A 27945-nucleotide genomic window follows, 5' to 3' on the forward strand; every position below is an offset into this window, starting at 1 on the left:
TACAACAGCACCAATGACACACAGTGCTCTTGAACAAGGTTGCACTTTCTGTGCCCAATGGCACTTGTTTGGACTTGAAGACCAAACACCACAAAGAAACAAAAGAAAACATCCTATAAGTCACTTTATTTCTTTGAAAGCCTGGTGTGAGCTTTAAGAAGGGCCAAACAAAGTGCCCCCTCCTTGGATTTCAATGCCTTAAAAAGGTCTCATTATATGAGTACAGTACTTCAAAACAAATTCAGCGCATTTCAGCGTGAATAAAGCATAGTATTCAAATCACATTCGGATTGGTGAACTGAGAGGGGCGCGTCTGCCTCCGTTGGTTGCGTCCCGACCAATAGAAGCTGGAAAAGTTGGGAGACTTGATTGAAATATTACACACCTGATTACGACGGGTTTGGGGTAAACCCAAGAGTAAAACCAAAGGGGGAGTAAGCCCCTCGTCATATCTATGCGTACAGCAATGTATCTGAATAACCTACGAACCCCACAAGAAGCTAAGAGGTCTACCGGATATCGCAGAAGCGTTTACACACAAAGCTGAAGGCTACAAACTGAAGGCTAACTCATGATAAAACTTGTGGTTAAAAATGAGATATTTCCATGTGTCTTAAACCCTACTGTGAAAAAAGTATGTGTTTCTGTGTGCGTGTTGGAAAAAGTGTTTGTTTTTGACAGCATATGGTCTTTTGGAGAGCTGTATCAGCTTGGGGGGGATTTAATGAGTGAAGAAGGGGTTGTGGTGCCAGAACTAGAATCCCTGATGGACCAGAGCAGAACCTGGTTCCTAGGTCAGCTGGTGGGGCGCCTCCAGCATCTCCATGAGGAATGTGTCGATAGGGGTGTCACCAATCAGCTTGAAGAAGAACAGGTGCTCCAGGCACTTCAGGCCAATGGAGCGTAGCGCTGGCAGCCGGAGGAGGAGCTTAGCGAACCTGGGGGCGATGGGGGAGAACGAGTGAGGTCAATCATGACGGTGATGTGGGAGTATTGTGTGGATAAGTGCTATAGTATGCCTGTGTGTTTCTCTTGTACCTGCCCTGCTGGTCGGGGTATCTCTGTTTACAATAGGACTCCAGCGATGCGTACACCTTCTCCCTCAGCAATTCCACTTCACTGGAGCTGGACAGGCCCTTGGCATCTGAACGCAGGAACAAACACCGGCATTATAGCACTGAGATGAATTAACGTGTGATTCTTCCTGACATCATGCTATATCTGGGATGAAATGGCTTATCTTGTCTCAAATCATTACCCGGGTTGAAGAGGATGATGGCTCGGAGGCACCCGAGCTCGGTCTTGTCCATCTGCATGTCTCTCATCTTACTGACTAGCTCAGTGAGAACTCTACAACCGGGGTCGAGGAGAAGGTGGTGTGGAAGAGGGAGGAGAGAGCGGGAGGAGATGGGTTAGCATCTTCTCTAGGGTTCACCACAGTTCCACTCAACGATGCAGCAGTCCAATAGAGAAACTAACCAGGGCAGGGGGGCTGGGATACAAGTCTAACATCCTCTTTACACGTTGTATTTACACTTTACACACAATCCACACTTAACCTTGTGAATGATAGAAATTGCAACAAAGCAATAGCGCAAACCACCACGTATTTATAGACTACGGCACATCGCAATAATGTTGGGTAGTGTAATAGTTCAATAAGGAGAGAAGGAACACAAAGGGAGGAAAGTAAGCAGCCTGCGTTTTGTCGACGCTGCGCCAGCAACCAGTCGAGCCTAAGGTCCGACAGAAAAGAGGAGAAACAGAACACAACACTCACTGGAAACACGTGCGGACAAGATACACACGACCCGCTCTTTTACCTGGGCATATTACAGCACTTTCTTTGCCAGATTCGCTCATTCTCAACAACTGGGCCAAGATTTTTTTTTTTTGGGGGGGTGGCGTTATTTGTTTTGTTTGTTGTTGATAGGGGAAGGTGGGTGTGTAGTGATGTCATTACCTGTCAAATATGGCCCCAACCTCTGCATTGTGCGCACTCTCCCTGTGTATGCAATTACAATGTGTTATTACAATGTTATTACACAGTTACATTGTTATTACATTGTCCCCCCTGCGTTGGTTTGGGCCCAGAGGAACAGGTAAGTTAGACTCTGCAGTGCATTTTGGTGCCCGGTGAACCGGTGCCCGGTTCCACTTCTGGGAGTAACAGGCTACAGGCTCTTGTTGATGGAGACTTGACCTGATGAAAAGGTTTAAGTAAAGCACTAAAACTACAGGAAGTAAAGCACCAAAACTACAGGAAGTAAAGCTTGAGGAATGACAAAAATACAAAGATATGACAATGTAACACAGCAACAAATAGATCTGAGACGTTTGAGCAGAGACAAGATCTCGAGGAGAAAACGTTCCTATTGGGTCAGATTGAAACAAGATAAATAGTTCTATGCAGTATTACCCAAGACCTCTGCTTAACTTAACTACTGTAGTGTTTTAGGCATACTTCCTTGTACCATCGATAATTGTCATATACATCTTCCTGGGTAAGTACGCATCATTTAAAACATTCTAAATGCAACTGGTTTATCCCAAATCAGCACAAAAAGGGTTATGTGTATTAGCATGAGCCAATGACAGTAGAGCAGAAGAATAGGAAAATAGAGGAGTGTAATAAATAGGCATCAAAGGAACAATGCAGTAATATGATCAGGACAGTTTAATCATGTTAATTCAATCGATTTTGCATAAATCATAAAAGAATGCAAAGAAAATAATATTGTAATGAATCAAACAAAAAAAGAGAAGTGAGGATAAAAACATGAGAATTGAGAAATGTCAACAAAAATAAAATAAAATAACATTCACTGGACCACAAGGAGGTCTAGATTGCGATGAATCTGAAACAAAAGCCTGCAACCGGTTAATCCAAGATATGCTTAAATTCCTGCGGGAATTGGGAGTCTTGCAGCTTATGAACTATTCATAAAAATGTAGGTTACTGTGTAATAAACAATGAATTCACACCATGTGATGTGGCTACTCTACTGAGTTGGGGAGAGCACGCCTGTTCCTTGAGAGCTGCGATGAGCGCAGGATTTGACTCAAGACAGGTGCCATGCTATTGAATAAAATACTGACATCTGCCAATGTAAAACAGAATAGATGAATGTGTGGCTGTGATTGGGGTGGGGGTATCCTAGTGAAATCAAGGGCTACGTCTACATGAATCATTAGTCGTCAGCGTCCTGGCACGCTGTGTCATTCTAGAGGCAGACTAGGCAGTAAAGGTTCAGCTAGTCAGAGCCAGACACGCAGTCAGCAGAACCCTGGGAAAAAAAGTGCAACGTTCTCCATTCTCCCTTAATTCAGCTCATTTCAACAAAGCATCTGGACTCCAAAGAGAAACGGACATTTAATGAACAGTAAACTGCAACAGGCATAATTGGACACCATTTCAATGCTTCAATGAATTCCTATGACTGGAAGTTATGTTTTACAAACACATGTATGGTAAAGTGTATATATGACGGCGTGTATGATCAAATAAAACAAAACGGCATTTATTGTTTAAACCAATGAACCAAACGCTTTAATCATTCAGAGGCACTTTTTTTCAATCTTTCTCCCTGAAGTTTATGACCTTCTCTTTGAAAATGAACATGCGAAAGGTTGCTTCTATGTCCTTCACTGAGGTCCATCGCACGTGTGTGTGTGTGTGTGCCTGTTACCTGTCGAAGATGGCTCCAACGCCAGCGCTGTGGGCGCTGTTCCTGTGCACATGCAGGCCGGTGGCCAGTAGGATGCCATCTTTCACGCTGATGGAGCGGTGAGAGAAGGAGGCAATCAGCAGCTCGTTCCAACCTGGAGAGAAGAGAGAGACCGGGCCATCCATGTATTTGTGAAGGATCCCCATAAGCTGCTGCCAAGGTAGCAGCTACTCTTCCTGGGGTCCAGCAACATCAAGGCAGTTATATACAATTACAAATATTACATGACTTTGCATTTCATAACAAGTGGCACCTGACCACACGACTGGACGGTAAGTCCAGGTGCGACAAAACCAAGGCCCGTAGGACCTGCAGAGTTGGGAACAAGTCACTATTATTCGAGTCCCAAGCAAGTCTCAAGTCACAAGGTTTGAGTCTCAAATCACAAGGTTCGAGTCTCAAGTCAAGACTCGAGTCAAGTCCAAGTCGTGCATTCTAAGAGCAAATCAAGTTGAGTCATGTTTTTTAAGTCAAGTAAAAAATAAAAAATACAGTGGGGAGAACAAGTATTTGATACACTGCCGATTTTGCAGGTTTTCCTACTTACAAAGCATGTAGAGGTCTGTAATTTTGATCATAGGTACACTTCAACTGTGAGAGACGGAATCTAATACAAAAATCCATAAAATCACATTGTATGATTTTTAAGTAATTAATTTGCATTTTATTGCATGACATAAGTATTTGATCACCTACCAACCAGTAAGAATTCCGGCTCTCACAGACCTGTTAGTTTTTCTTTAAGAAGCCCTCCTGTTCTCCACTCATTACCTGTATTAACTGCACCCGTTTGAACTCGTTACCTGTATAAAAGACACCTGTCCACACACTCAATCAAACAGATCTCACCTCGTGGGGCATCAATGATCATGAGTTAGGTGAGGGATCAGCCCAGAACTACACGGCAGGACCTGGTCAATGACCTGAAGAGAGCTGGGACCACAGTCTCAAAGAAAACCATTAGTAACACACTACGCCGTCATAGATTAAAATCCTGCAGCGCACGCAAGGTCCCCATGCTCAAGCCAGCGCATGTCCAGGCCCGTCTGAAGTTTGCCAATGACGATCTGGCTGATCCAGAGGAGGAATGGGAGAAGGTAATGTGGTCTGATGAGACAAAAATAGAGCTTTTTGGTCTAAACTCCACTCACCATGTTTGGATGAAGAAGGATGAGTACAACCCCAAGAACACCATCCCAACCGTGAAGCATGGAGGTGGAAACATCATTCTTTGGGGATGCTTTTCTGCAAAGGGGACAGGACGACTGCACCATATTGAGGGGAGGATGGATGGGGCCATGTATCGCGAGATCTTGGCCAACAACCTCTTCCCTCAGTAAGAGCATTGAAGATGGGTCGTGGCTGGGTCTTCCAGCATGACAACGACCCGAAACACACAGCCAGGGCAACTAAGGAGTGGCTCCGTAAGAAGCATCTCAAGGTCCTGGAGTGGCCTAGCCAGTCTCCAGACCTGAACCCAATAGAAAATCTTTGGAGGGAGCTGAAAGTCCGTATTGCCCAGCGCCAGCCCCGAAACCTGAATGATCTGGAGAAGGTCTGTATGGAGGAGTGGGCCAAAATCCCTGCTGCAGAGTGTGCAAACCTGGTCAAGAACTACAGGAAACATATAATATCTGTAATTGCAAACAAAGGTTTCTGTACCACATATTAAGTTCTGCTTTTCTGATGTATCAAATACTTATGTCATGCAATAAAATGCTAATTAATTACTTAAAAATCATACAATGTGATTTTATGGATTTTTGTTTTAGATTCTGTCTCTCACAGTTGAAGTGTACCTATGATAAAAATTACAGACCTCTACATGCTTTGTAAGTAGGAAAACCTGCAAAATCGGCAGTGTATCAAATACTTGTTCTCCCAACTGTATATACAAGCAACAACTTTGTCTATTTATTGAGGCTACCAGACAGCCATTTTCATTATTTTGTCTACAACACATTTTGACTATGTAATTGTAAAATAGGGACCTTGTAGCAGGCATGAAATCAGCAGAAGGCAAGGCAGGTTGACTGCTCAGAGTGTAGATTTATTTACAGGTCTTGGTGATCCAATGGTGAAAGCTCCATATCATACCAAATATACAAGTAGATTTACCAAATATATATGAAATATTTAGGACTGACTTATTTCTTGCCACCCATTCTGAAACTGACTGAAGCGCTTTGTTAAGTGTTGCAGTAATTTCCCTCACTGTAGTAGCTGACGTGTATAGTGTTGAGTCATCCGCATACATAGACACTAACCTTTACTCAAGGCCAGTAACGGGCCTAGACAGCTGCCATGGGGAATTCCTGATTCTGCCTGGATTATGTTGGAGAGGCTTCCATTAAAGAGCACCCTCTGTTCTGTTAGACAGGTAACTCTTTATCCACAATATAGCAGGGGGTGTAAAGCCAGAACACATACGTTTATCCAGCAGCAAACTATGATCAATAATGTCAAAAGCTGCACTGAAGTCTAGCAAAACAGCTCCCACAATAAAAAAAAAAAATTCTCAGCCAATCATCAGTCATTTGTGTAAGTGCCGTGCATGTGCCGTCCTTCCCTATAAGTGTGCTGAAAGTCTGTTGTCAATTTGTTTACTGTAAAATAGCATTGTATCTGGTCAAAATGTGAGGCTACTGTATTATAAAAGATAGTCCACGAGGAGAGAGACAGGGTTATCAGCCTATCCATGTACGGCTGTGTTTTAATGAGGTCAAAGCTGAGCAGGGCCGTGCTCATTAGGGTGCAGGAAACAAACTTTTTATTGGATATGTCCAGGTATTCCTCCCTGCTTCAGTTTGCTTTCTTCCATTTGGTGGCAATGAACATGAAAGGCAAAGGCTTTTTGAACGTACCAGCGCGTAGCAGGATGACCTGGTCGTCCAGGGCCAGCTCAGAGAAGTGGGGGACCCTCTTGGCCCACTCCACCAGGGTAAACAGCTGCTTGTCTGCAGCCTGGCAAATGTTGGTGACCGGGTCGTTGGGCTGGAGAGAGAAACAGAGGGAGAGAGACTGGCTTCAACATAGCATACAAAATAGAGACTACAGGCCTTTGGATCACATTTTTAAAAGTGGGTCTGTGGTCTCAGAATCTACTGTATCACAATAAATTGTTGGTGCAGTCGCACAATCCCATGTCTAGAAATAATAATAGACAGTGTGAGGAACGAAGTAAGAGAAATTGCTATGTGTGCATCGCAGGGCCAGATAGTGAGTCACACACAGAAACACACACACACATTTACCGAGCTGCCCTCGGAGGTCCCGTCGGCATGCACCTCGGTCTTCTGCTCTACGGCCATCTCGGCCTCCAGGATCTTTTCCACGGGCATCTCCTCGTTGACGGCGCTGGTCGACTCCGCCTCACTCTCCCGCTCCTTGTTCCTCTGGCGCTCTTCCTGCACGGCTACAGGGGCACAGGAAGGGCCGAGGGAAGGAGAGGAAAAGAGTCGGCGGAGCGAGGAGGAGAAAAGCACAGGAGGGGATGGAGGGTGACAGGGGAAAGAAAGGGAGGGAGTAGGACGGATGGTGAAAAGAGGAAGAAAGGGCAGGAAAAGGCAGAGTGATGGAGAGAGGGGGAGAGAGCAAATGGGAAGCAAAGTGAAGAAAAAAAGAGAAAGGTGAGAGATAAGGGAGGGGAAATAAAAAGGGAGGAGAAATAGGGAAAAAATAAAGAGACCAAGAAAAAAAGTGGAGAAAGAGGGGAATGTAAGTAAAGCAGAGAATAAAGAATGACAGGAAGTGAAAAACAGAGAGCGAGATACACAGATATGTACATTTCCCAGTTAGTTCAAACAACAATGCTTTCTTCACCTTTCACACCAGGGGTCTCAAACTCAAGGCTTTTGGGGGCCACATCAGGCTCGCAAGCTGCTTTCTTATGGCCCCAAAACTGATATCTGATTTCCATCAGCCCTCAAGAGGATTTTCCAATTAGAATCAACACACAAAAAGGTTTCTTCCTATGGCACATTACAAGTTATATATCTTTGGAGTCACCCCAGACCACAAAAACCACAATGTCAGTAATACTGACAACACTAACACTTCCGCTCCACTAGAAGCGTTGCACTGCTTTGCCATTAGCGTTGTGTCAATGTGATGTTGTTCCTGCTACAAGCACATTGTTGCTAGTGGTTGTACTAAATTATTGTGTAATTACACAAGTTGCTTTTGTTTAACTTGTGAACCCAGCTGGTCAATGTAGCTAGCTAGCTAATCTCAGCAAAAAAAGAAACGTCCTCTCACTGTCAACTGCGTTTATTTTCAGCCAACTTAACATGTGTAAATATTTGTATGAAGAAAACAAGATTCAACAACTGAGACATAAACTGAACAAGTTCCACAGACATGTGACTAACAGAAATTGAATAATTTGTCCCTAAACAAAGGGGGGGTCAAAATCAAAAGTATCTGGTGTGGCCACCAGCTGTATTAAGTACTGCAGTGCATCTCATCCTCATGAACTGCACCAGATTTGCCAGTTATTGCTGTGAGATGTCCCCCCACTCTTCCACCAAGGCACCTGCAAGTACCCGGACATTTCTGGGGGGAATGGCCTAAGTCCTCACCCTCCGATCCAACAGGTCCCAAATGTGCTCAATATGATTGAGATCCGGGCTCTTCGCTGGCCATGGCAGAACACTGACATTCCTGTCTTGCAGGAAATCATGCACAGAACGAGCAGTATGGCTGGTGGCATTGTCATGCTGGATGGTCATGTCTGGATGAGCCTGCAGGAAGGGTATCACTTGAGGGAGGAGGATGTCTTCCCTGTAACGCACAGTGTTGAGATTGTCTGCAGTGACAACAAGCTCAGTCCGATAATGCTGTGACACACCGCCCCAGACCATGACGGATCCTCCACCTCCAAATCGATCCCACTCCAGAGTACAGAACTCGGTGTAACTCTCATTCCTTCAACGATAAACGCGAATCCGACAATCACCCCTGGTGAGACAAAACCGCGACTCGTCAGTGAAGAGCACTTTTTGCCAGTCCTGTCTGGTCCAGCAACGGTGGGTTTGTGCCCATAGGCGACGTTGTTGCCAGTGATGTCTGTTGAGGACCTGCCTTACAACAGGCCTACAAGCCCTCAGTCTGCCTCTCTCAGCCTATTGTGGACAGTCTGAGCACTGACTGAGGGATTGTGCGTTCCTGGTGTAACTCGGGCAGTTGTTGTTGCCATCCTGTATCTGTCCCGCAGGTGTGATGTTCAGATGTACCGATCCTGTGCAGGTGTTGTTACACATGGTCTGCCACTGCCAGGATGATCAGCTGTCCGTCCTGTCTCCCTGTAGCGCTGTCTTAGGCGTCTTACAGTACCGACAATTTATTGTCCTGGCAATATCTGCAGTCCTCATGCCTCCTTGCAGCATGCCTAAGGCACGTTCACACAGATGAGCAGGCAACTTACTTTTGGTGTTTTTCAGAGTCAGTAGAAAGACCTCTTTAGTGTCCTAAGTTTTCATAACTGTGACCTTAATTGCATACTGTCTGTAAGCTGTTAGTGTCTTAATGACCGTTCCACAGGTTTATGGTTCATTGAACAAGCATGGGAAAGTGTTTAAACACTTTACAATGAAGATCTGTAAAGTTATTTGCATTTTTACAAATTATCTTTGAAAGACAGGGTCCTGCAAAAGGGAAGTTTCTTTTTTTGCTGAGTTTATTAGCCTCTTGACTTCATAAATCTTTGTACAATAACCAGTGGTGTATAGTCGAGGCCATATGCAACCAAAATCAACTTTATTTCTCATTACTCCAAATCACAAGATAGAGTGAACGCCAAGTATTGAACCTCTGCGATTCTTGAGCTTGGACGCTGACATTGGATGTGATGCAACGTGAGTGCAACACGGGGGGGTGAAGCAGCTTTCATTGATTTAAAAGGAACCATTTCCTCAACGGCTGACGGCAATGCCGGACGACTGATGGCTATAGTGTAGCAGGGCCATAAGGCTTACTTTGCGCCTGATAATTTGAGTTTCAGACCTGTTTCATACCAACAATACATTCTGCAACGTACCTCACACAGAAATGGGCCATCACAACAAAACAACATAAAATATTGTTTCTCACACATCACTCCTTCCCTCCCTCTTTCCTCCTTACATCTCTGTCGTTCATCTTGGACCACTACAGAAGAAGGGAGACGGAGAGAGAAAACGAGAGGAAACAAGAGGGGAGAGAGAGGGGGGCAGGGGTTAGTGTTTACAAGGCTCTCCATCCCCCTCTCTCCACCTCCTTTTCTCACTCTTTCCATCCCCTTTGAGTGCAATCAATACTCCCCCCTCAGAAATGTATATTACAATATTCTAATAAATTCTTAACAGCTCTTAGACATCTTTATTATACATAAATGATTCCAGTGGATTTAAAACAGATATTTGAAATAGTTTCATAGCAAGTAGCCTGTACAATGTTAATACAGCAGGACGGTTGGTGAGTGGAGGTTTTCCGGTTAGGGTCCACCTGACCACACACAAGGTGTCCCATCAATCTTCTTTCTACTTTCTTACTGTAGCAAGTCAGACCCAATTTCAATAAGGATCCTAGCCCTCCCTCCCTCTTCCATCAGCCTCTCCTCTCCCTTGCTCAGTCTCGCTCTTTAGATCTCACATTGCATCCCTCTCAGTCAAGCCTTTACCCTACCTGGTGATAGCGTTGCCCTTTTAATAAGATATATTGAACGCGAGTTGAGGACAGCAGACTGCCGCCCCTGCCCCCCCCCCCCCTACCTTCCCTCTTCATGCCACAGGCCAGGCACTTCTGGTAGCGGCAGTACTGGCAGCGGTTGCGCTGGCGCTTGTCCACCAGGCAGTCCTTGTTGTCCCGGCAGGTGTAGCTCAGGTCCTTGCGCACCGTGCGCTTGAAGAAACCCTTGCAGCCTTCGCAGCTGTACACTCCGTAGTGCTTACCTAGAGAGAGAGAGAGAGAGAGAAACAAAGAGGAAGAGAAAGACAAGAAAGAGGAATGTAAAAAGACATGACAGAAAGAGAGGGAAGAGGGGGATAGAAAAAGGAGGGAAGAGGGGGATAGAAAAAGGAGGGAAGGTAACTTCAGTAACAAACCACTTTCAATAATTCAGGCATAAAGCCTACAGCACATAGTTCTTCAGGTGTGATGGCAATGAAAGTACATGAAGTGTTTCGGTCCGTTTTAGTAAATGCTTCGCACAGACAAGGGAGAGAAGAAGAACAATTCCCTGCTGTTTTTTTAAATTTTATGCAGCTTTTTAAACATGTTCTATGAAGAGGAAAGGAGTAGTTCACCCCAAAATCAAGGGTTATCTGATGTTTCCATACCTCAAGTGGTATAAGTCCATGTAGCCAATGCCATCTGTTGTGTAGATCCCACTATGCACAGCAGAAATCTGTGGGTGTCAATCCCAAATTCATGGGAAAAGAAAGGCGACACACACTACCTAACTAAATTTCATTCAACGCCTGTCAAATTTCGGGCAGAACAATCCTTTAATAAACCAAGCATATCGCACCAGATGTGCTTCTCTCTCCGACAGACCCTCAATCCCAAATCAAAATCCCACCCCAGCCTGTCCTAAAGAGCGAAGAGTAAATAGTTCAACTTGCCTTCTCACAGGCTGGGTGGGATTTTTTGCCATATTGCTTACACCATTCAATTTCTCTCCGATCTCCACCACAAGTGCATAGGGTCTAGGGGCCAATTTGGGACTCACCGGAGGAGCGGTCGCCGCAGATGGCACACAGGCGCTTCTGGGAGAGCATGGGGCCCCCTGGGCTGTGGCCCCCCAGCCCGAACGGAGGCTTCACGTCGTCCGAGCTGCTGACCGCGTGCAGCCCCGACATGGACACTGTGGAGTTGATCTGGAGGCCGAGAGAAAGGGGGGAGGATAGGGGCAGAAGTGAGAGGGGAACTACTGAATTGAAGGGGGTTGGGAGGAAAAGTCACTTATGTGTGACGTACTGGCAGCACATCTGTCATTAGTTCAATTACTTGGAGTCATCGATGCAGAGTTGTCATAAAAAAACATAATTTTACCTTCATGCATTTAACAATGACATACATACTGTCAGTTCCCTCTTTGAGTGGGCTGATTGATCAGTATTAAAGCAACATAAAATTTCCTGTTCGCACGCCCAGGCATCATCGTCTGAGAAAGGAGCATCTGGGCCTCGCCTCCCTCACCCTCAATGCAGTAGAGATTACAGAGCACTTCTCACCATTAAGGTTAAGGTTAAGTGTCAGGGCATCCTCATAGCCTGATTAAATCATGAGGACGTTTGAGTAGAATCAGAGGGAAAAAGTGAAATGGGGGGAGGAGAATGAAAGCGAAAATGCCAGGGAGGGAAAGGAGGAAAAATAACACTGAGAAGGACCATCTGACATGAGAGAAGAAAGAGGGAATAAAACAATTTTGTTTGGATATTCACTACAGTGTTGCCACTGCGAGCCACTTGGACAAATAATATATATATATTTTTTTTATGACAATGTTCACAGATGCACATACATTCAAAGTAGATTTAAAAACTGTACTTTGTGCATGTGAATTTATGCTTTTTATGTATACAGTGCCTTGCGAAAGTATTCGGCCCCCTTGAACTTTGCGACCTTTTGCCACATTTCAGGCTTCAAACATAAAGATATAAAACTGTATTTTTTTGTGAAGAATCAACAACAAGTGGGACACAATCATGAAGTGACACTGTTGTGTCATTGGCAAATTTAATGATGGTGTTGGAGTCGTGCCCGGGCGTGTGAACAGGGAGTACAGGAGGGGACTGAGCACGCAACACTGAGGGGCCCCTGTGTAGAGGATCAGCGTGGCAGATGTGTTGTTACCTACCCTTTAGGAGCTCAGATGCAAAAATGTTATTACCAACGCATCAACAGCCAAGCTGTCTTCGCTGTCGATACGTTGGTAATTACATTTTTGCATCTGAGCTCCAAGAGTGTCCGGCTCTCTTTTATTTTCCAGTTTTTTACTCCGCTAGCCAGCACCTCGCCTAAATAGGTGTGCGTTTCTTTTTCTTATAGACTGTTACCTACCCTTACCACCTGTGGGGCGGCCCGTCAGGAAGTCCAGGATCCAGTTGCAGAGGGAGGTGTTTAGTCCCAGGGGCCTTAGCTTATTGATGAGCTTTGAGGGCACTATGGTGTTGAACGCTGAGCTGTAGTCAATGAATAGCATTCCCACATCCTTTTATCCAGGTGGGAAAGGGCAGTGTGGAGTGCAATAGAGATGGCATCATCTGTGGAGCTGTTAGGGTGGTATGCAAATTGGAGTGGGTCTAGGGTTTCTGGGATAATGGTGTTGATGTGAGCCATGACCAGCCTTTCAAAGCACTTCATGGCTACAGACGTGAGTGCTATGGGTCAGTAGTCATTTAGGCAGGTTACCTTAGTGTTCTTGGGCACAGGGACTATGGTGGTCTGCTTAAAACATGTTGGTATTACAGACTCGGACAGGAAGAGGTTGAAGAGGTTGTCAGTGAAGACACTTGCCAGTTGGTCAGCGCATGCTCGCATTACACGTCCTTGTAATCCGTCTAGCCCTGCGGCCTTGTGAATGTTGACTTGTTTAAAGATCTTACTTACATCCGCTGCGGAGAGCGCAATCACACAGTTGCCCGGAACAGCTGGTGCTCTCATGCATTTTTCCGTGTTATTTGCCTCGAAGCGAGCATAGAAGTAGTTTAGCTCGTCTGGTAGGCTTGTGTCACTGGGCAGCTCTCGGCTGTGCTTCTCTTCGTAGTCTGTAATGGTTTGCAAGCCCTGCCACATCCGTTGAGCGTCGGAGCCAGTGTAGTACGATTCAATCTTAGTCCTGTATTGACACTTTGCCTGTTTGATGGTTTGTCAGAGGGCATAATGGGATTTCTCATCAGCTTCTTGAAAGCGGAAGCTCTAGCCTTTAAGCTCAGTGCGGATGTTGCCTATAATCCATGGCTTCTGGTTTGGGTATGTACGTACAGTCACTGTGGTGGGGATGTCATCGATGCACTTATTGATGAAGCCAATGACTGATGTGTTGTACTCCTCAATGCCATCATTTGATCACTTTTTTATTGACCGAGTCACTGGCGCTTCCTGCCTTATTTTTTGCGTGTAAGCAGGAATCAGGAGGATAGAATTATGGTCAGATTTGCAAAATGGAGGGTGAGGGAGAGCTTTGTTCGCATCTCTGTGTGTGGAGTAACATGCTTAAAGTTTTTCTGCATTAAAGTCCCCGGCCAGTAGGAGCGCCGCCTCTGGATGAGAGTTTTACTGTCAAATCTACCTTCTTGCCCTTTGTGCTGTTGTCTGTGCCCAATAACATTTGTTACCGTGTTTTGTGCTGCTACCATGTTGTGTTTCTACCATGTTGTTGTCATGTTGTGTTGCTACCATGCTGTGTTGTCATGTGTTGCTGCCATGCTGTTGTTGTCTCAGGTCTCTCTTTATGTAGAGTTGTGGTGCCTCTCTTGTCGTGATGTGTGTTTTTTGTCCTATATTTGTATTTTATTTAGAATCCCTGCCCACCTCATGTTTCAGCATGATAATGCACGGTCCTATGTCGCAAGGATCTGTACACAATTCCTAGAAGCGGAAAATGTCCCGATATGTAACTGTATCAATTTGTCCCCCATCACCATTGCCCTACAACATAAATCACAGTATATAGCAAAGATTGGGGGCCATAAAATAGCAGCCAAGGTTTATTTACCATAAAAGTGCTCTCAACAAGTGATATTCTTCTCAACCAATCACCAAAGAGGCAAGTGGTGGGAGAGACGCACATGTTGAATGCAGCCTATATAGTCACACTTGGTTATCACAGGCCACTAGTGTAAAGCAGCATTTATTGACCCATAATGCTAACTTCCCATCTCTGAATGGCCCTGAGAGGTGATGGATGAAAGATAAAGGCAGAAGGAGAGGAGTGGTAGAATAGAAGTGTTAGCTACCTGTCTGGAACTCAGGGCTCACCTGGGGACTGCTAATGGGGCCGTAGCCCACCGAGGGTGTCCCGGGCAGGCATGGCGACCCCAAAGAGGAGCTGATGACAGAGAAGGGCGAGCCCATGCTGCTGGTGGGGCTGTTGACGTCCGAGGTGAAGGGCGGCAGAGATGTCATGGCGGCAGCTGTGGGGGTCAGGGGGGGTGAGTGCAGGCCCGAGGGAGGGGAGGACACAGAGGAGCTGTCTGGGCTGCGGGAATCTGGTGAAAATGACAGGGATTACATGGCAGAGAGTGATGATACCCTACATACAACTCAAGTTTAAGAAAATATCATTATTGATAGTTTTCCTAGCTACAATGAAGTTAGTCGCCATAACCTAGCTCAACACCAACAATTTAAAATAGGCCACCAAAATACTTCTAATCTCAATTAAAAGACAAATACAGTATAGTGCAGTGGTCACCAACTGGTAGATCTTCAATGCCTTCCTAGTCGATCAACAAACATTTCTGTAGAAAAGTCCACTCCTTTTATTTGTTGCGGTGTTGGCGGTCAAAAGCCCTGCGCAACGGGTAGGCAAAGTGTTCCCATTTCCAACCATTTCATTTGTCTGAAAAGACTAACTCTGCCTAGCCGGCAGATCCGTGGCTAAATCGAGTGTGCCTTCTGCGCTGGCCAATCGGATAGCTCACAACACCGCGTACGGCTTCCACGACCCTGGCCACAGCAAAGTTTGATACAAGCCTACATGAGATTTCATAACTTTAAAACCATGACCAGAGAGAGACTGTGAATACAGCAAAGAGCATCTGTTTCTATGAGCGAGTTCATGTCGAAGGTTATTCAGCACTGTCAACACTATTCCAAAACATACCATGAGCTTCTCCCTACTATGAGTAGCCAAGTGTATCCGATAACCCTGCGTTTTTAAAAAATTTTTAAAATATTTTATTTTTGCATTTTCCAATTAAGAACAAAAGTGAAAAAATATTAAGCAAAAAAATAAAATAATTATAATTATATATACAAACATACAATAAATAAGTAATAATAAAGAGTAAAATAAAAATGAATAATGAGACATTAGATCATATGGTCACCTGCCGTAAACTACATATTATACATTACGTGTGAAACATTGGGGGGAGATTCTCCATAGAGTCAATAAAATGTTGCCAAATTCTGTAAAATGTCTTTAACTTATTCCTCAAGCAGTAAGAGATTTTCTCCAGTGGGATACAACTATTAACTTCCGATAGCCACATTGCAACAGGCAGGGAGGAATCTGATTTACATTTCAAGGCAATACATTTCTTGGCAATCACTAGCAATATTTCTGTTAGCTTTATAGTATGGCTTTGCCTAAGATTGGTGTTAAAGTTACCTAGTAGACAGACCTCCGGGTCTAAAGGGAATGCAACCCCATGAATTGAGGATATGGTATCGCATACCCCCTGCCAGAAACCATTTTGAACACTGCCAAGTGGAATGGAGGAATGTTCCTTCATCTGAGCCACATCTAAAACATAGGGAGGAGATATCAGGGTTGAACTTGTGCAGTCTAGATGGGGTGATATAGAGCTGATGGAGGAAATTAAACTGTAACACCATCCATGCATAGGTCACTCCATAGATCCTCATCAAGATCAATACCCAGATCTTTTTCCCATCTAAGTCGGGGTTTATCTAGCCCAGGCAGTGTTAGTCCTGACATAAGAGCATCGTAAACACGGGAAATGGTCTTGCGTGGCAGAGTTGTTCAATAGGTGACATCTTAGGTAGGTTCCATTGTCCCTTCAGAGTCACCCTAATAAAGTTTTGTAGTTGTAGGTAGCTAAAGAAGTCCCTGTTAGGCAAGTGGTATTTCTGTTTCAGCTGATCAAAAGACATAAAGAACTCCCTCCTCGTAACAATGTTCCAGAAGAGTGATCCCCTTATCAGACCATGGTCTAAAGTTTCTATTCTGGAAAAATATAGGGATCAATCTATTGTTCCATAAAGGGGTTTTAGGGGAAAGGAATCCCCCTCGTCTGAACAGCCCATGCAGTTTGCACCATGACAGGACAGAATGTATAGTTGTCTGGGAATGATTTGACGGCCCCCTTGACCGTAATTCAAGTGTCAGTTTATCCAGGCCAACCCTAGGGGTTTTGCCGTGCCAGATAAACCATCTGGTCAGCTTGTCGAGAGAGGAAAAGAATGCTGCGGGAACAGGGATAGGGAGAGATTGAAACAAATATAGAAATCTGGGCAGAACATTCATTTTAACTACATTGATTCTACCCAGTAGAGTGAGCGGCAAGTCCATCCATTTACAAAGGTCACCTTCCACCTTTTGCAATAAACTGGCCAGATTGAGTTTATAGAGGTTGTTCAGATTACCATCCACCATTATGCCCAAATATGTGAAGCCCATAGGCGACCATCTAAAAGGAAACTTGTGCTTGATTGTATGATGGTCAAAGACAGACAACGGTAAGATTTCGCTTTTATCAAAACTGACCTTATATCCCAAGAAAGAACTATAACACTGTAGTAGGATCTGCAAGTGAAAGAGGGAATGTTCTGGGTTTGTTAGAAATAAGATAAGGTCATCCGCAAAGAGTGATAATTTATGGGTATGGGGGCCCACCTCTAAGCCATGTATGTCAGGGCACGTTCTAATTGCCTCAGCCAACGGTTTGATGGCGAGGGCAAAGAGGTGGGGGCTAGTTGGGCAACCTTGTCTGTTCCCCCTATAAAGAGGGAAAGAGGAAGAAGTAATCCCATTGGTAGCAATCCTAGCTTTAGGAGATTTGTAGAGTGATTTTATCAAATTTACAAACACGGTACCTAAACCAAACTCTTCCAAGACGCGAAAGAAGTATGGCCATTCAACCCTATCAAAGACCTTTTCAGCATCGAGGGAGATTTCGACACTAGGTATTTTGTTTTTGTTAGCAAGGTGAATTATATCAAAGAACCTTCTGAGATTATTGGAGGACAATCTATTAATTATGAAGCCAGTCTGATCTGGGTTGACCAACAGGGGAAGACATGACTCCATTCTCTTAGATAGCATCTTGGTGACCAGTTTACAATCCGTGTTAAGGAGAGAGATTGGTCTATAGGAGGCGCACTTTAGCGGGGTTTTCCCTTTCTTGTGGATTACAGTAATCACTGCTTGAGAGAAAGACACTGGAAAGCGGTTGTCTTCCCAAGCTTTTTAAAGTACCTCCATAAGATAGGTGACCAACAGCTCCCTAAATTTGTTATAGAACTCTGGAGGGAAGCCATCCTCCCCAGGAGATTTATTAGAAGGTAAGGATTTAATGGCCTCCAACAATTCAGGAACTGAGAAGTGTTCACTCAGGCGCTCTCTGTCTTCCTCTGACAGGCATTGGAGGTTGAGAGAGGAGAAAATGGAGTCTCTCTCTGATTGCTTGATTGGGAAGTGTAGAGGTCTTCATAGTATTTTTTTTAAGTATTATTAATTTCAGTAGGGTCGAAAGATATCTCATTAGTAAGAGTTTCTATAGCATTAATCGTCCTCTTACTTTCCTCTGCTTTCAGTTGCCATGCCAATACTTTGTGAGCTTTCTCTCCAAGCTCGTAATAACGCTGTTTTGATTTATTGATGGCCCTCTCAGCTTGATATGTGTTCAGAATATTATATTTCAGTTTTTTATTTACCAAAAGCCTATATATATCTTTAGTCGGGCCTCTTTGGTAGGTTTTCTCTAGCTCAGAGATTTCAGATTCAAGGGCACTCAGTTCCACACTGTGTTTTCTCTTCAGCCCTTTAGTATAGGAATAACCCTGCGTTTTTATTATTATTAGTGGCTCCCGTATGTCTATTTTAATATGAATAAATATTTCACTTTCTCTGGTCATTGGAACAACATGAATTTGTGCAGAAGGAAGATGAGGTGCGACTCAAGTTTAGCCATTAGGTGGAAGATGATATCCCCTCTCTCTGGTCAGTCTCACCTTTATTTAACCAGGCAAGTCAGCTAAGAACAAATTCTTATTTACATAGACGGCCTACCCCGGCCATACCCGGACGACGTTGTGCCAATTGTGTGCCGCCCTATGGGACTCCCAATCACGGCCGGATGTGATAGGAGCCCCGCAAAAAAGGAGAGAGCAGGGACTGCTGCTCTCTCCCTTCCTCTGCTGAGACTAATGACATGTTCAATACAACTGGCAACTCGGAAATCTCAGACTTCCGTGCGTTCAAGACAACTGGGAACTCAGGAAAAAAAGTTCCCGGTTCTCAGTCGAGTTCCCAGTTGTCTTGAAAGCACCATGACCATCAGATGAGTGGTACCATCGATCCAGTAAAATAAAAAAGCTAATTATTTGCGAATCATTTCAATTTATGCTCAACTGTGGCTCACAGGTGCTACACCAACTGATCTATTTTGTTATCAAAGCTCGAGTTTTGAAATATAATATGGTCTGAGAAGGACAATATTGGCAGGCCAGGCATATAGTCAATATGCTGTGATAATGTATTAGGCAGACTGCACAAACCTCATTCTTACAGAACTGTTTTAAATTAAGTCAATGTTAAATTTTTAAAGAAAGAAATCTGAGCGATAGATCTCGGCTGGCTTTTTCATTTTTGGTACTTTTACACCTTTTTCTCCCCAATATACAGTCTTGTCCCATCGCTGCAACTCCTGTACGGACTCCGGAGAGGCGAAGGTCGAAAGCCATGTGTCTTCCGAAACACGACCCCGCCAAGCCGCACTGCTTCTTGACACATGCTTGCTTAACTCAGAAGCCAGCTGCACCAATGCGTCTCCTCCGTACAGCTGGCGACCGAAATCAGCGTGCATGCACCAGGCCGCCACAAGGAGTTGCTAGAGCGAGATGGGACAAGGACATCCCAGCCGGCCAAACACTCCCCTAACCCGGACGACACTGGGCCTCATAGGTCTCCCGGTCGCGGCCGGCTGCGACACAGCCCGGGATCAAACACGGATCTGTAGTGACGCCTCTAGCACTGCAGTGCCTTAGACCGCTGTGCCACCCAGGAGGCCCACGGCTTGCTTTTTGACTGACCGGTTGGCTGGCTTCAGGACCATGCAGACGGCTCAGAGCAGGGCGGGAAGGCTGTTTGCCCGGCTGGCTGGCTTTAGGACAGCGTATAGATGCAGCTCTGCATTAAACAGTGCAACTTCTCTCAAAACAGTGCGGAGGTGAAGATGGCAGTAGATGGCTAGTTAACTGCTGTTTGACTTGACATGAAACTAAACTAGAGTTTTTTAACCCGGTGCTGAGCTACTGCGTAGCAGCTAATTGCTATATGACACGTGTTGTAGAATGTTAAGTTCCCTATCAACTGAGGTGAATGAAGTTACAGCAGCCAATGTGATAATGGCTGGAGTCAATTTATTATCATATTTTTTTGCATTTGGAGTTTTTACAGTGTAGAAATACAATAAATGAGCTTCAACTTTATAATACCCCCCTCCAACCCCTCCCATGTCACTTTGCCATACCCTAGGTTTAGCTGAAATGAAGCTAGGCCTTATATACATCTCTGGGAATAATTATGTATAAGCAATAATTAATAACAAAACCACGTTTCCATCCAACCATTTAATGCGGATGAATTACCTGACAAGAAAAAAGTAATGACCGGCTGATGGAAACATGAAATGCTGTTACAAATTTAAAATGCCGACAGACAATTTGTTCATTTAACATGGTGGGATCTTTTTGTGTGCAAATATAATGTGGTCTTCCCACTACGACTCGGGAAAGCATGCAGTTTATTAGGCTACAGATGAAATACATTCACAAGGTGGTGAATGTGCAAGGTGATGACGAGTTTGATGCTCCTTTTGAATAAATATCGAGGGTCTTACTCTGATGACATGATGATCGATGCTTGGCTGCCGTTTGATATATACAAATAATGTTGCTCTTATCCATAATAATCTCAATGTAGGTAGCCTACCCGTACTGTATCTGCGAGCTGTTGGCTAGAGCGTATGTACCAAGACCAGAGAGGGCACATTTGCTATATAAGGGTTTACGTGACAAAACCATCAGTTGAAAATGCGATCGACAAGTATACAGACCCCTTGACATTTTCCACAATGTTGTGTTACAAAGTGGGATAAAAATGAATTGAATTGTCATTTTTTTGCCAACGATCTACACAAAATACTCTGTAATGTCAAAGTTGAAGAAAAAGTAACTTTTTTAATCAATGGAAAATAAAACAAATATATCTTGATATATTGATAATCCACACAGGTGGATTGTATTTATCATCATTAGTCATTTAGGTCAACATTGGATCATTCAGAGATCCTCACTGAACTTCTGGAGAGAGTTTGCTGCACTGAAAGTAAAGGGGCTGAATAATTTTGCACGCCCAATTTTTCTGTTTTTGATTTGTTAAAAAAGTTTGAAATATCCAATAAATGTCGTTCCACTTCATGATTGTGTCCCACTTGTTGTTGATTCTTCACAAAAAAATACAGTTTTATATCTTTATGTTTGAAGCCTGAAATGTGGCAAAAGGTCGCAAAGTTCAAGGGGGCCGAATACTTTCGCAAGGCACTGTATCTTGATTAGATAAGTATTCAACCCCGAGTCAATACATGATAGAATAACCTTTGGCAGCTATTACAGTTGTGAGTCTTTCTAAATCGAAGATATTTGCACACCTGGATTGTACATTTTTTTTTATTTTTATATTCAAGCTCTGTGAAGTCGGTTGTTGATCACTGATAGACTGCCATTTAAGTATTGCCATAGATTTTTAAGTCAAAACTGTATCTAGGCCACTCAAGATCAGTCAATATCGTCTTGGTAAGTAACTCCAGTCTATATTAGGCCTTGTGTTTTAGGTAATTGTTCTGCTGAAAGTAACATAACATTGTTTAAATCAATTCAAACTTGATTTGTCACATGCTCCGAATACAATAGGTTTAGACCTTATAGGGAAATGCTTGCTTACAAGCCCTTAACCAACAATGCTTTTAAGAAGTTAAGAAAAAAAATGAACTAAAAAAATAGATAATAAATAGCAAATAAAAGTAGCAAATAATTAAACAGCCACAGTAAAATAACAATAGCGAGGCTATATACAAGGGTTACCGGTACAGAGTCAATGTGCGGGGGCACCGGTTATTCAAGGTAATATGTACATGTAGGTAGAGTTAAAGTGACTATGCATAGATAATAAACAGAGAGTAGCAGCAGCGTGAAAGAGGGGTCTGGGTAGCCCTTTGATTAGCTGTTCAGGAGTCTTATGGCTTGGCGGTAGAAGCTGTTAAGAAGCCTTTTGGACCTAGACTTGGCGCCCCGGTACCGCATGCCGTGCGGTAGCAGAGGGAACAGTCAATGACTACGGTATCTCCAAGTGTCTGGTGGAATACAGATTTAACCAGGTTTTCCTCTAGGATTTTGCTTGTGCTTAGCTCTATTCCATTTCTTTTTACCCTAAAAAACTCCCTAGTCCTTGCCGGTCACAAGAATACCTATAAAATGACGCAGCTACACCATTCTTGAAAATATGAAGAGTGGTACTCAGTGATGTGTTTGATTTGCCCCGTATATAACTTTTTGCCCTGAATACAACTTTTTTGCAGTCTTACTTTAGTGCTTTATTGCAAACAGGATGCATGTTTTGGATTATTTTTTATTCTGTACAGGCTTCCTTTTCCCTGTTATTTCTGTTAGTATTGTGGAATAACTACAATGTTGTTGATCCATCCTCAGTTTTCTCCTATCACAGCCATTAAACTCTGATTTAAAATCACCATTGGCCTCATGGTGAAATAACTCGAATTAGAAAGGGTGCCTGTGTCTTTATAGTGACACACTGTCCCAAGAGTAATTAATAAATGCTTGAAGGGATATTCAATGTCTGCTTCTATTTTTTTTACCCACCTACCAATAGGTGCCCTTCATTGGAAACCATTGGAAAACTTCCCTCGTCTTTGTAGTTGAATCGGTGCTTGAAATTCACTGCTCGACTGAGGGACCTTACAGATAATTGTATGTGTGGGGTACAGCAATGGGGCAGTCATTGAAAAATCAGGTTAAACACTATTATTGTACACAGATGGAGTCTATGCAACTTATTAAACACATTTCTACTCCTGAACTAATTTAGGTTTGCCATAATAAAAGGGCTGAATACTTGACTCAAGACATTTCAGCTTTTCATTTTTTATTAATTTGTAAACATTTCGAAAAACAAAATTCCCCTGTGACATAGGGTATTATGTGTAGATCAGTGACAAAATCTAAATGTAATACATTTTAAATTCAGGCTGTAACACAATGTGGAAAAAGTCAAGGGGAGGTGGGGTACTTTTTGAAGGCACTGTTAGAAAACTAAATTCAGCAACAATACAGTAAAATGTACAGAAAAAAAAATATCACAATACATCAAACCATTGCCTACTAATACAAAACAAGAGATTAAGCAATTAATTTTGTATTTATTTATTTATCCTTTATTTAACTAGGCAAGTCAGTTAAGAATAAATTCTTATTTACAATGACGGCCTACACCATCATAAATCATAAAATGCTAGCTCGAATAGGTAGGTCTTTAGTTGTGTTTTAAAAAAGGAAGTTGAAGCTGCCTCCTTGACATGTGTAGGTCACCCATGATGCACAGGCTTGTAGCTGGTGTGACCAGCCTGTTTGAGTCTGACAATCGTAGTGTGCGTGCAGGAGAATAGTTCTCTACACGTTGGCATATGTATTTAGGGGCATATGTATTTAGGTGCATCACCCTTGAGGGCCTGTATTGAACAGGAAGCCAATGGAGGTTGAATAAAGCAGAGTAGTTTGATTCATCTAGTATTTAAACAATTAATTGGTGTATATACAGCCTGAAACTAATGACTGTAAAATCGTGTAAATGTTCCTTACAAGCCAGAATGTTGAATAATATTACATTTGAACTTAATCTACCAGTTGTCTGTGGTGTTGGTCCTTCAGATGTTCGAAATACGAGACAAAATATCAACTGGAAAGTAATTGCTTATTGTGAAGAGCGCCGGTAGTGAAGTTTCTATTATCACCTGGCACGTGCAAAACCATGTAAATACCTGATGACTTCAGTTCACGCGATGCATGCACACGTTTGCTCATGACCGAAGGCATGTGCACAAGATGGAAGTACACTGCTCAAAAAAATAAAGGGAACACTAAAATAACACATCCTAGATCTGAATGAATGAAATATTCTTATTAAATACTTTTTTCTTTACATAGTTGAATGTGCTGACAACAAAATCACACAAAAATGATCAGTGGAAATCAAATGTATCAACCCATGGAGGTCTGGATTTAGAGTCACACTCAAAATGAAAGTGGAAAACCACACTACAGGCTGATCCAACTTTGATGTAATGTCCTTAAAACAAGTCAAAATGAGGCTCAGTAGTGTGTGTGTGGCCTCCACGTGCTTGTATGACCTCCCTACAACGCCTGGGCATGCTCCTGATGAGGTGGCGGATGGTCTCCTGAGGGATCTCCTCCCAGACCTGGAGTAAAGCATCCGCCAACTCCTGGACAGTCTGTGGTGTAACATGGCGTTGGTGGATGGAGCGAGACATGATGTCCCAGATGTGCTCAATTGGATTCAGGTCTGGGGAACGGGCGGGCCAGTCCATAGCATCAATGCCTTCCTCTTGCAGGAACTGCTGACACACTCCAGCCACATGAGGTCTAGCATTGTCTTGCATTAGGAGGAACCCAGGGCCAACCTCACCAGCATATGGTCTCACAAGGGGTCTGAGGATCTCATCTCGGTACCTAATGGCAGTCAGGCTACCTCTGGCGGGCACATGGAGGGCTGTGCGGCCCCCCAAAGAAATGCCACCCCACACCATGACTGACCCACCGCCAAACCGGTCATGCTGGAGGATGTTGCAGGCAGCAGAATGTTCTCCACAGCGTCTCCAGACTGTGTCACGTCTGTCACGTGCTCAGTGTGAACCTGCTTTCATCTGTGAAGAGCACAGGGCGCCAGTGGCGAATTTGCCAATCTTGGTGTTCTCTGGCAAATGAAAAACGTCCTGCACGGTGTTGGGCTGTAAGCACAACCCACACCTGTGGACGTCGGGCCCTCATACCACCCTCATGGAGTCTGTTAATGACCGTTTGAGCAGGCACATGCACATTTGTGGCCTGCTGAAGGTCATTTTGCAGGGCTCTGGCAGTGCTCCTCCTGCTCCTCCTTGCACAAAGGCAGAGGTAGCGGTCCTACTGCTGGGTTGTTGCCCTCCTCCACGTCTCCTGATGTACTGGCCTGTCTCCTGGTAGCGCCTCCATGCTCTGGACACTACGCTGACAGACACAGCAAACCTTCTTGCCACAGCTCGCATTGATGTTCCATCCTGGATGAGCTGCACTACCTGAGCCACTTGTGTGGGTTGTAGACTCCATCTCATGCTACCACTAGAGTGAAAGCACCGCCAGCATTCAAAAGTGACCAAAACATCAGCCAGGAAGCATAGGAACTGAGAAGTGGTCTGTGGTCCCCACCTGCAGAACCACTCCTTTATTGGGGGTGTCTTGCTAATTGCCTATAATTTCCACCTGTTGTCTATTCCATTTGCACAACAGCATTTGAAATTTATTGTCAATCAGTGTTGCTTCCTAAGTGGACAGTTTGATTTCACAGAAGTGTGATTGACTTGGAGTTACATTGTGTTGTTTAAGTGTTCCCTTTATTTTTTTGAGCAGTGTACATTTATGCAAAGCCCGCATACTTACTGAAGTCAAGTTTTATAGGGCTTATGTACGGGATACACATGGTGTACACAGTCCAACTAAACGCTTACTTGCAGGTTCCTTCTCGACAATGCAACAATAAGAAATAGTAAAATATAAGAATACAAAGTCAAAGGCTCAGTAGAATAGTTAATACAGGAAGGCACAATGTATAGTCCAATATTTCCACGTGTTTAGGGGAAGGGAGGATTGGGGGCAAGTGTTTAAATTGCGCAGTATTTAGTACTCATAATAAGAGTCTGGTAGCAGCAGTTGTGATGTATGAGTGTGAGTATCTGTGTGTGAGTGCATGTATGCGGAGAGTCAGTGCAGAAAGAAACTGTCTCGGAGCCTGTTGATATCAGACATACTCCAATGCTGTCTGCCCGACGGTAGGAGAGTGAACACCTCGGGGCTGTGGTCCTTGATGCTGATGGCTTTCCTCAGGCCCTGTTTCGAGTAGACTTCCTGGATGGGTGGGAGCACGGTCCCAATTATGTACTTGTGTCTCCTGACCCCTCCTGTCTCAGCCTCCAGTATTTATGCTGTAGTAGTTTATGTGTTGGGGGGCTAGGGTCAGTCTGTTATATCTGGAGTATTTCTCCAGTGTTCTGTGTGAATTTAAGTGTGCTCTCTCTAATTCTCTCTCTCTCTCGGAGGACCTGAGCCCTAGGACCAAGCCTCAGGACCACCTGGCATGATGACTCCTTGCTGTCCCCAGTCTACCTGGCCGTGCTGCTGCTCCAGTTTTAACTGTTCTGCCTGCGGCTATGGAACCCTGACCTGTTCACCGGATGTGCTACCTATCCCAGACCTGCTGTTTTCAACTCTCTAGAGACAGCAGGAGCGGTAGAGATACTCTCAATGATCGGCTATGAAAAGCCAACTGACATTTACTCCTGAGGTGCTGACCTGTTGCACCCTCGACAACCACTGTGATTATTATTATTTGACCATGCTGGTCATTTATGAACATTTGAACATCTTGGCCATGTTCTGTTATAATCTCCACCCGGCACAGCCAGAAGAGGACTGGCCACCCCTCATAGCCTTGTTCTTCTCTAGGTTTCTTCCTAGGTTTTGGCCTTTCTAGGGAGTTTTTCCTAGCCACTGTGCTTCTACACCTGCATTGCTTGCTGTTTGGGGTTTTAGGCTGGGTTTCTGTACAGCACTTTGAGATATCAGCTGATGTAAGAAGGGCTACATAAATAGATTTGATACTTGTGTCAGCGGGTGTTTACATGGTTTTGTGCCAGCTGATAGACATTTCTCATTCAGTACCGGCACTCTAAAACAGTTGGGTAAACAATACTTTCCTATTAAATGTCGATCATCTGAAGGACTTACACCACAGACAACCGGTAAATTCAAATATATTTAATTCAACATTCTGGCTTGAAAGGAACATTTACACAATTTAGCGGTCATTATTTTCAAGCAGTATATACAAATAATTGTGTATTAAATGCTAAATAATCCGACACAATTGGAGTGATCTGGGTTTTTGTGTAGTTTGTGAGAGCATCCTGGTAGCTATAGCTAACGAAGCTATTCAGTAAGGTAACTTAGTAACTTGTTATGCCTTGAGCCAAGTCAAATAGTTAGCAAGCATCGTTAATGCACGAGCTAACTAGTATAGTTAACCACTGGAACATAAAGACAAAGTGTAAACATGGAATGACAGCTAGCGAACTTCATTCGAAAACACCGATGGCCTTCTTACCTCTGCTGTCGCCCATGACTGCCTCCTTGGTGGAAAAGACGCGCTGTGACACCGATAGACGTGCTTCAATCACCCTGCTACCCAACTCAAGACCGCGGACTGAGTGAGGCCCGGGCCAGAGTCGTTTTGGGGGACCAAAAACAGGTCTGAAAGAAAATCCAAAACAAAATAATGAAATAACAGCCGCAAATGTCTAAATTTGACAGCCAAGTCTTTCCTAACATGAGCCATGAAGACCCATACTCATTAGTGTGTGTGTGCATTTTGGCCAAGAAGCATAAAGTTATCGTTTGCTGGCTAACTAGCTTAGCCCGACTGGGTAACAAAACAAGCTAATAACAAACCACTTAGCAAGCTAACGTTAGCTATCTACAATGACTATCTAACTAGATTGCTACAAACGCTGAGTCGACAAAATATTGGCCTGTAGACAGTGCAGCCATAAAGGAATGAACGTTTTGTATCATTGGTACAGCTAGCAACCGAGCTAGCTGGCTAGCGTAGTGCAACAACCAATCAGAGAGAACTCGCAGTGATAACGTTAGTTGGTCAGTTTGGAAACAATTCATATTAGCTATTCATTTCCCCAGCAGCGTTAATGCTAAAACAAACTATGCTATGCATCAACAATAATTATAATAATTATAGCCAGCTACTAACGTTCTTGATCGTGCAGTTTCTTCGCATGAAAATATATGGTGGTAGGTCAGGCAGGCCACGAGTTCTTCCTCTCTCCCCACTTTCCCTCGTCGTCAGTCCTCCCTTCCCCTGCCCTGCTGCCTGTGGTTGACTGAGTAACGGTAGCTACTGTACCAAAGA

General features: G+C 44.0%; 1 protein-coding gene across 12 annotated transcripts; it reads right to left on the reverse strand.

Annotated features, from left to right (window-relative positions):
- LOC109903600 (retinoic acid receptor RXR-beta-A-like) lies at positions 1-27918 on the reverse strand. 12 transcript variants are annotated; one of them, XM_031788585.1, is made up of 13 exons: positions 27787-27917; positions 27127-27272; positions 14691-14920; positions 11437-11584; positions 10478-10657; positions 9852-9875; positions 6983-7143; positions 6593-6722; positions 3690-3822; positions 1964-2005; positions 1259-1350; positions 1039-1144; positions 1-938 (listed from the first exon to the last, which is right to left on the reverse strand). In XM_031788585.1, exons 2-13 carry the CDS (start codon positions 27140-27142, stop codon positions 791-793), a joined length of 1410 nt encoding a protein of 469 aa, XP_031644445.1. In that variant the 5' UTR covers positions 27143-27272; positions 27787-27917; the 3' UTR covers positions 1-790. The 12 variants fall into 12 exon arrangements, with proteins under 12 accessions (XP_031644445.1, XP_031644444.1, XP_031644443.1 ...); XM_031788584.1 differs by having other exon boundaries at positions 6977-7143; XM_031788583.1 differs by having other exon boundaries at positions 9819-9875.
- Between the last annotated feature and the right edge of the window lie 27 nt (positions 27919-27945).

This window comes from Oncorhynchus kisutch, linkage group LG14 (genome assembly GCF_002021735.2).
Source record: "Oncorhynchus kisutch isolate 150728-3 linkage group LG14, Okis_V2, whole genome shotgun sequence".
Classification (NCBI taxonomy): Eukaryota; Metazoa; Chordata; class Actinopteri; order Salmoniformes; family Salmonidae; genus Oncorhynchus; species Oncorhynchus kisutch.

Bases quoted from the DNA above. Each gene is read 5' to 3' on its own strand.
- LOC109903600 (XM_031788582.1), bottom strand. The intron at 11,585-14,690 runs GTGAGCCCTGAG...CTCGGCCTCCAG, and splicing joins GCCCCATTAGCAGTCCCCAG to ATCAACTCCACAGTGTCCAT. The intron at 1,351-1,963 runs GTAATGACATCA...CCCCGGTTGTAG, and splicing joins GTTGGGGCCATATTTGACAG to AGTTCTCACTGAGCTAGTCA.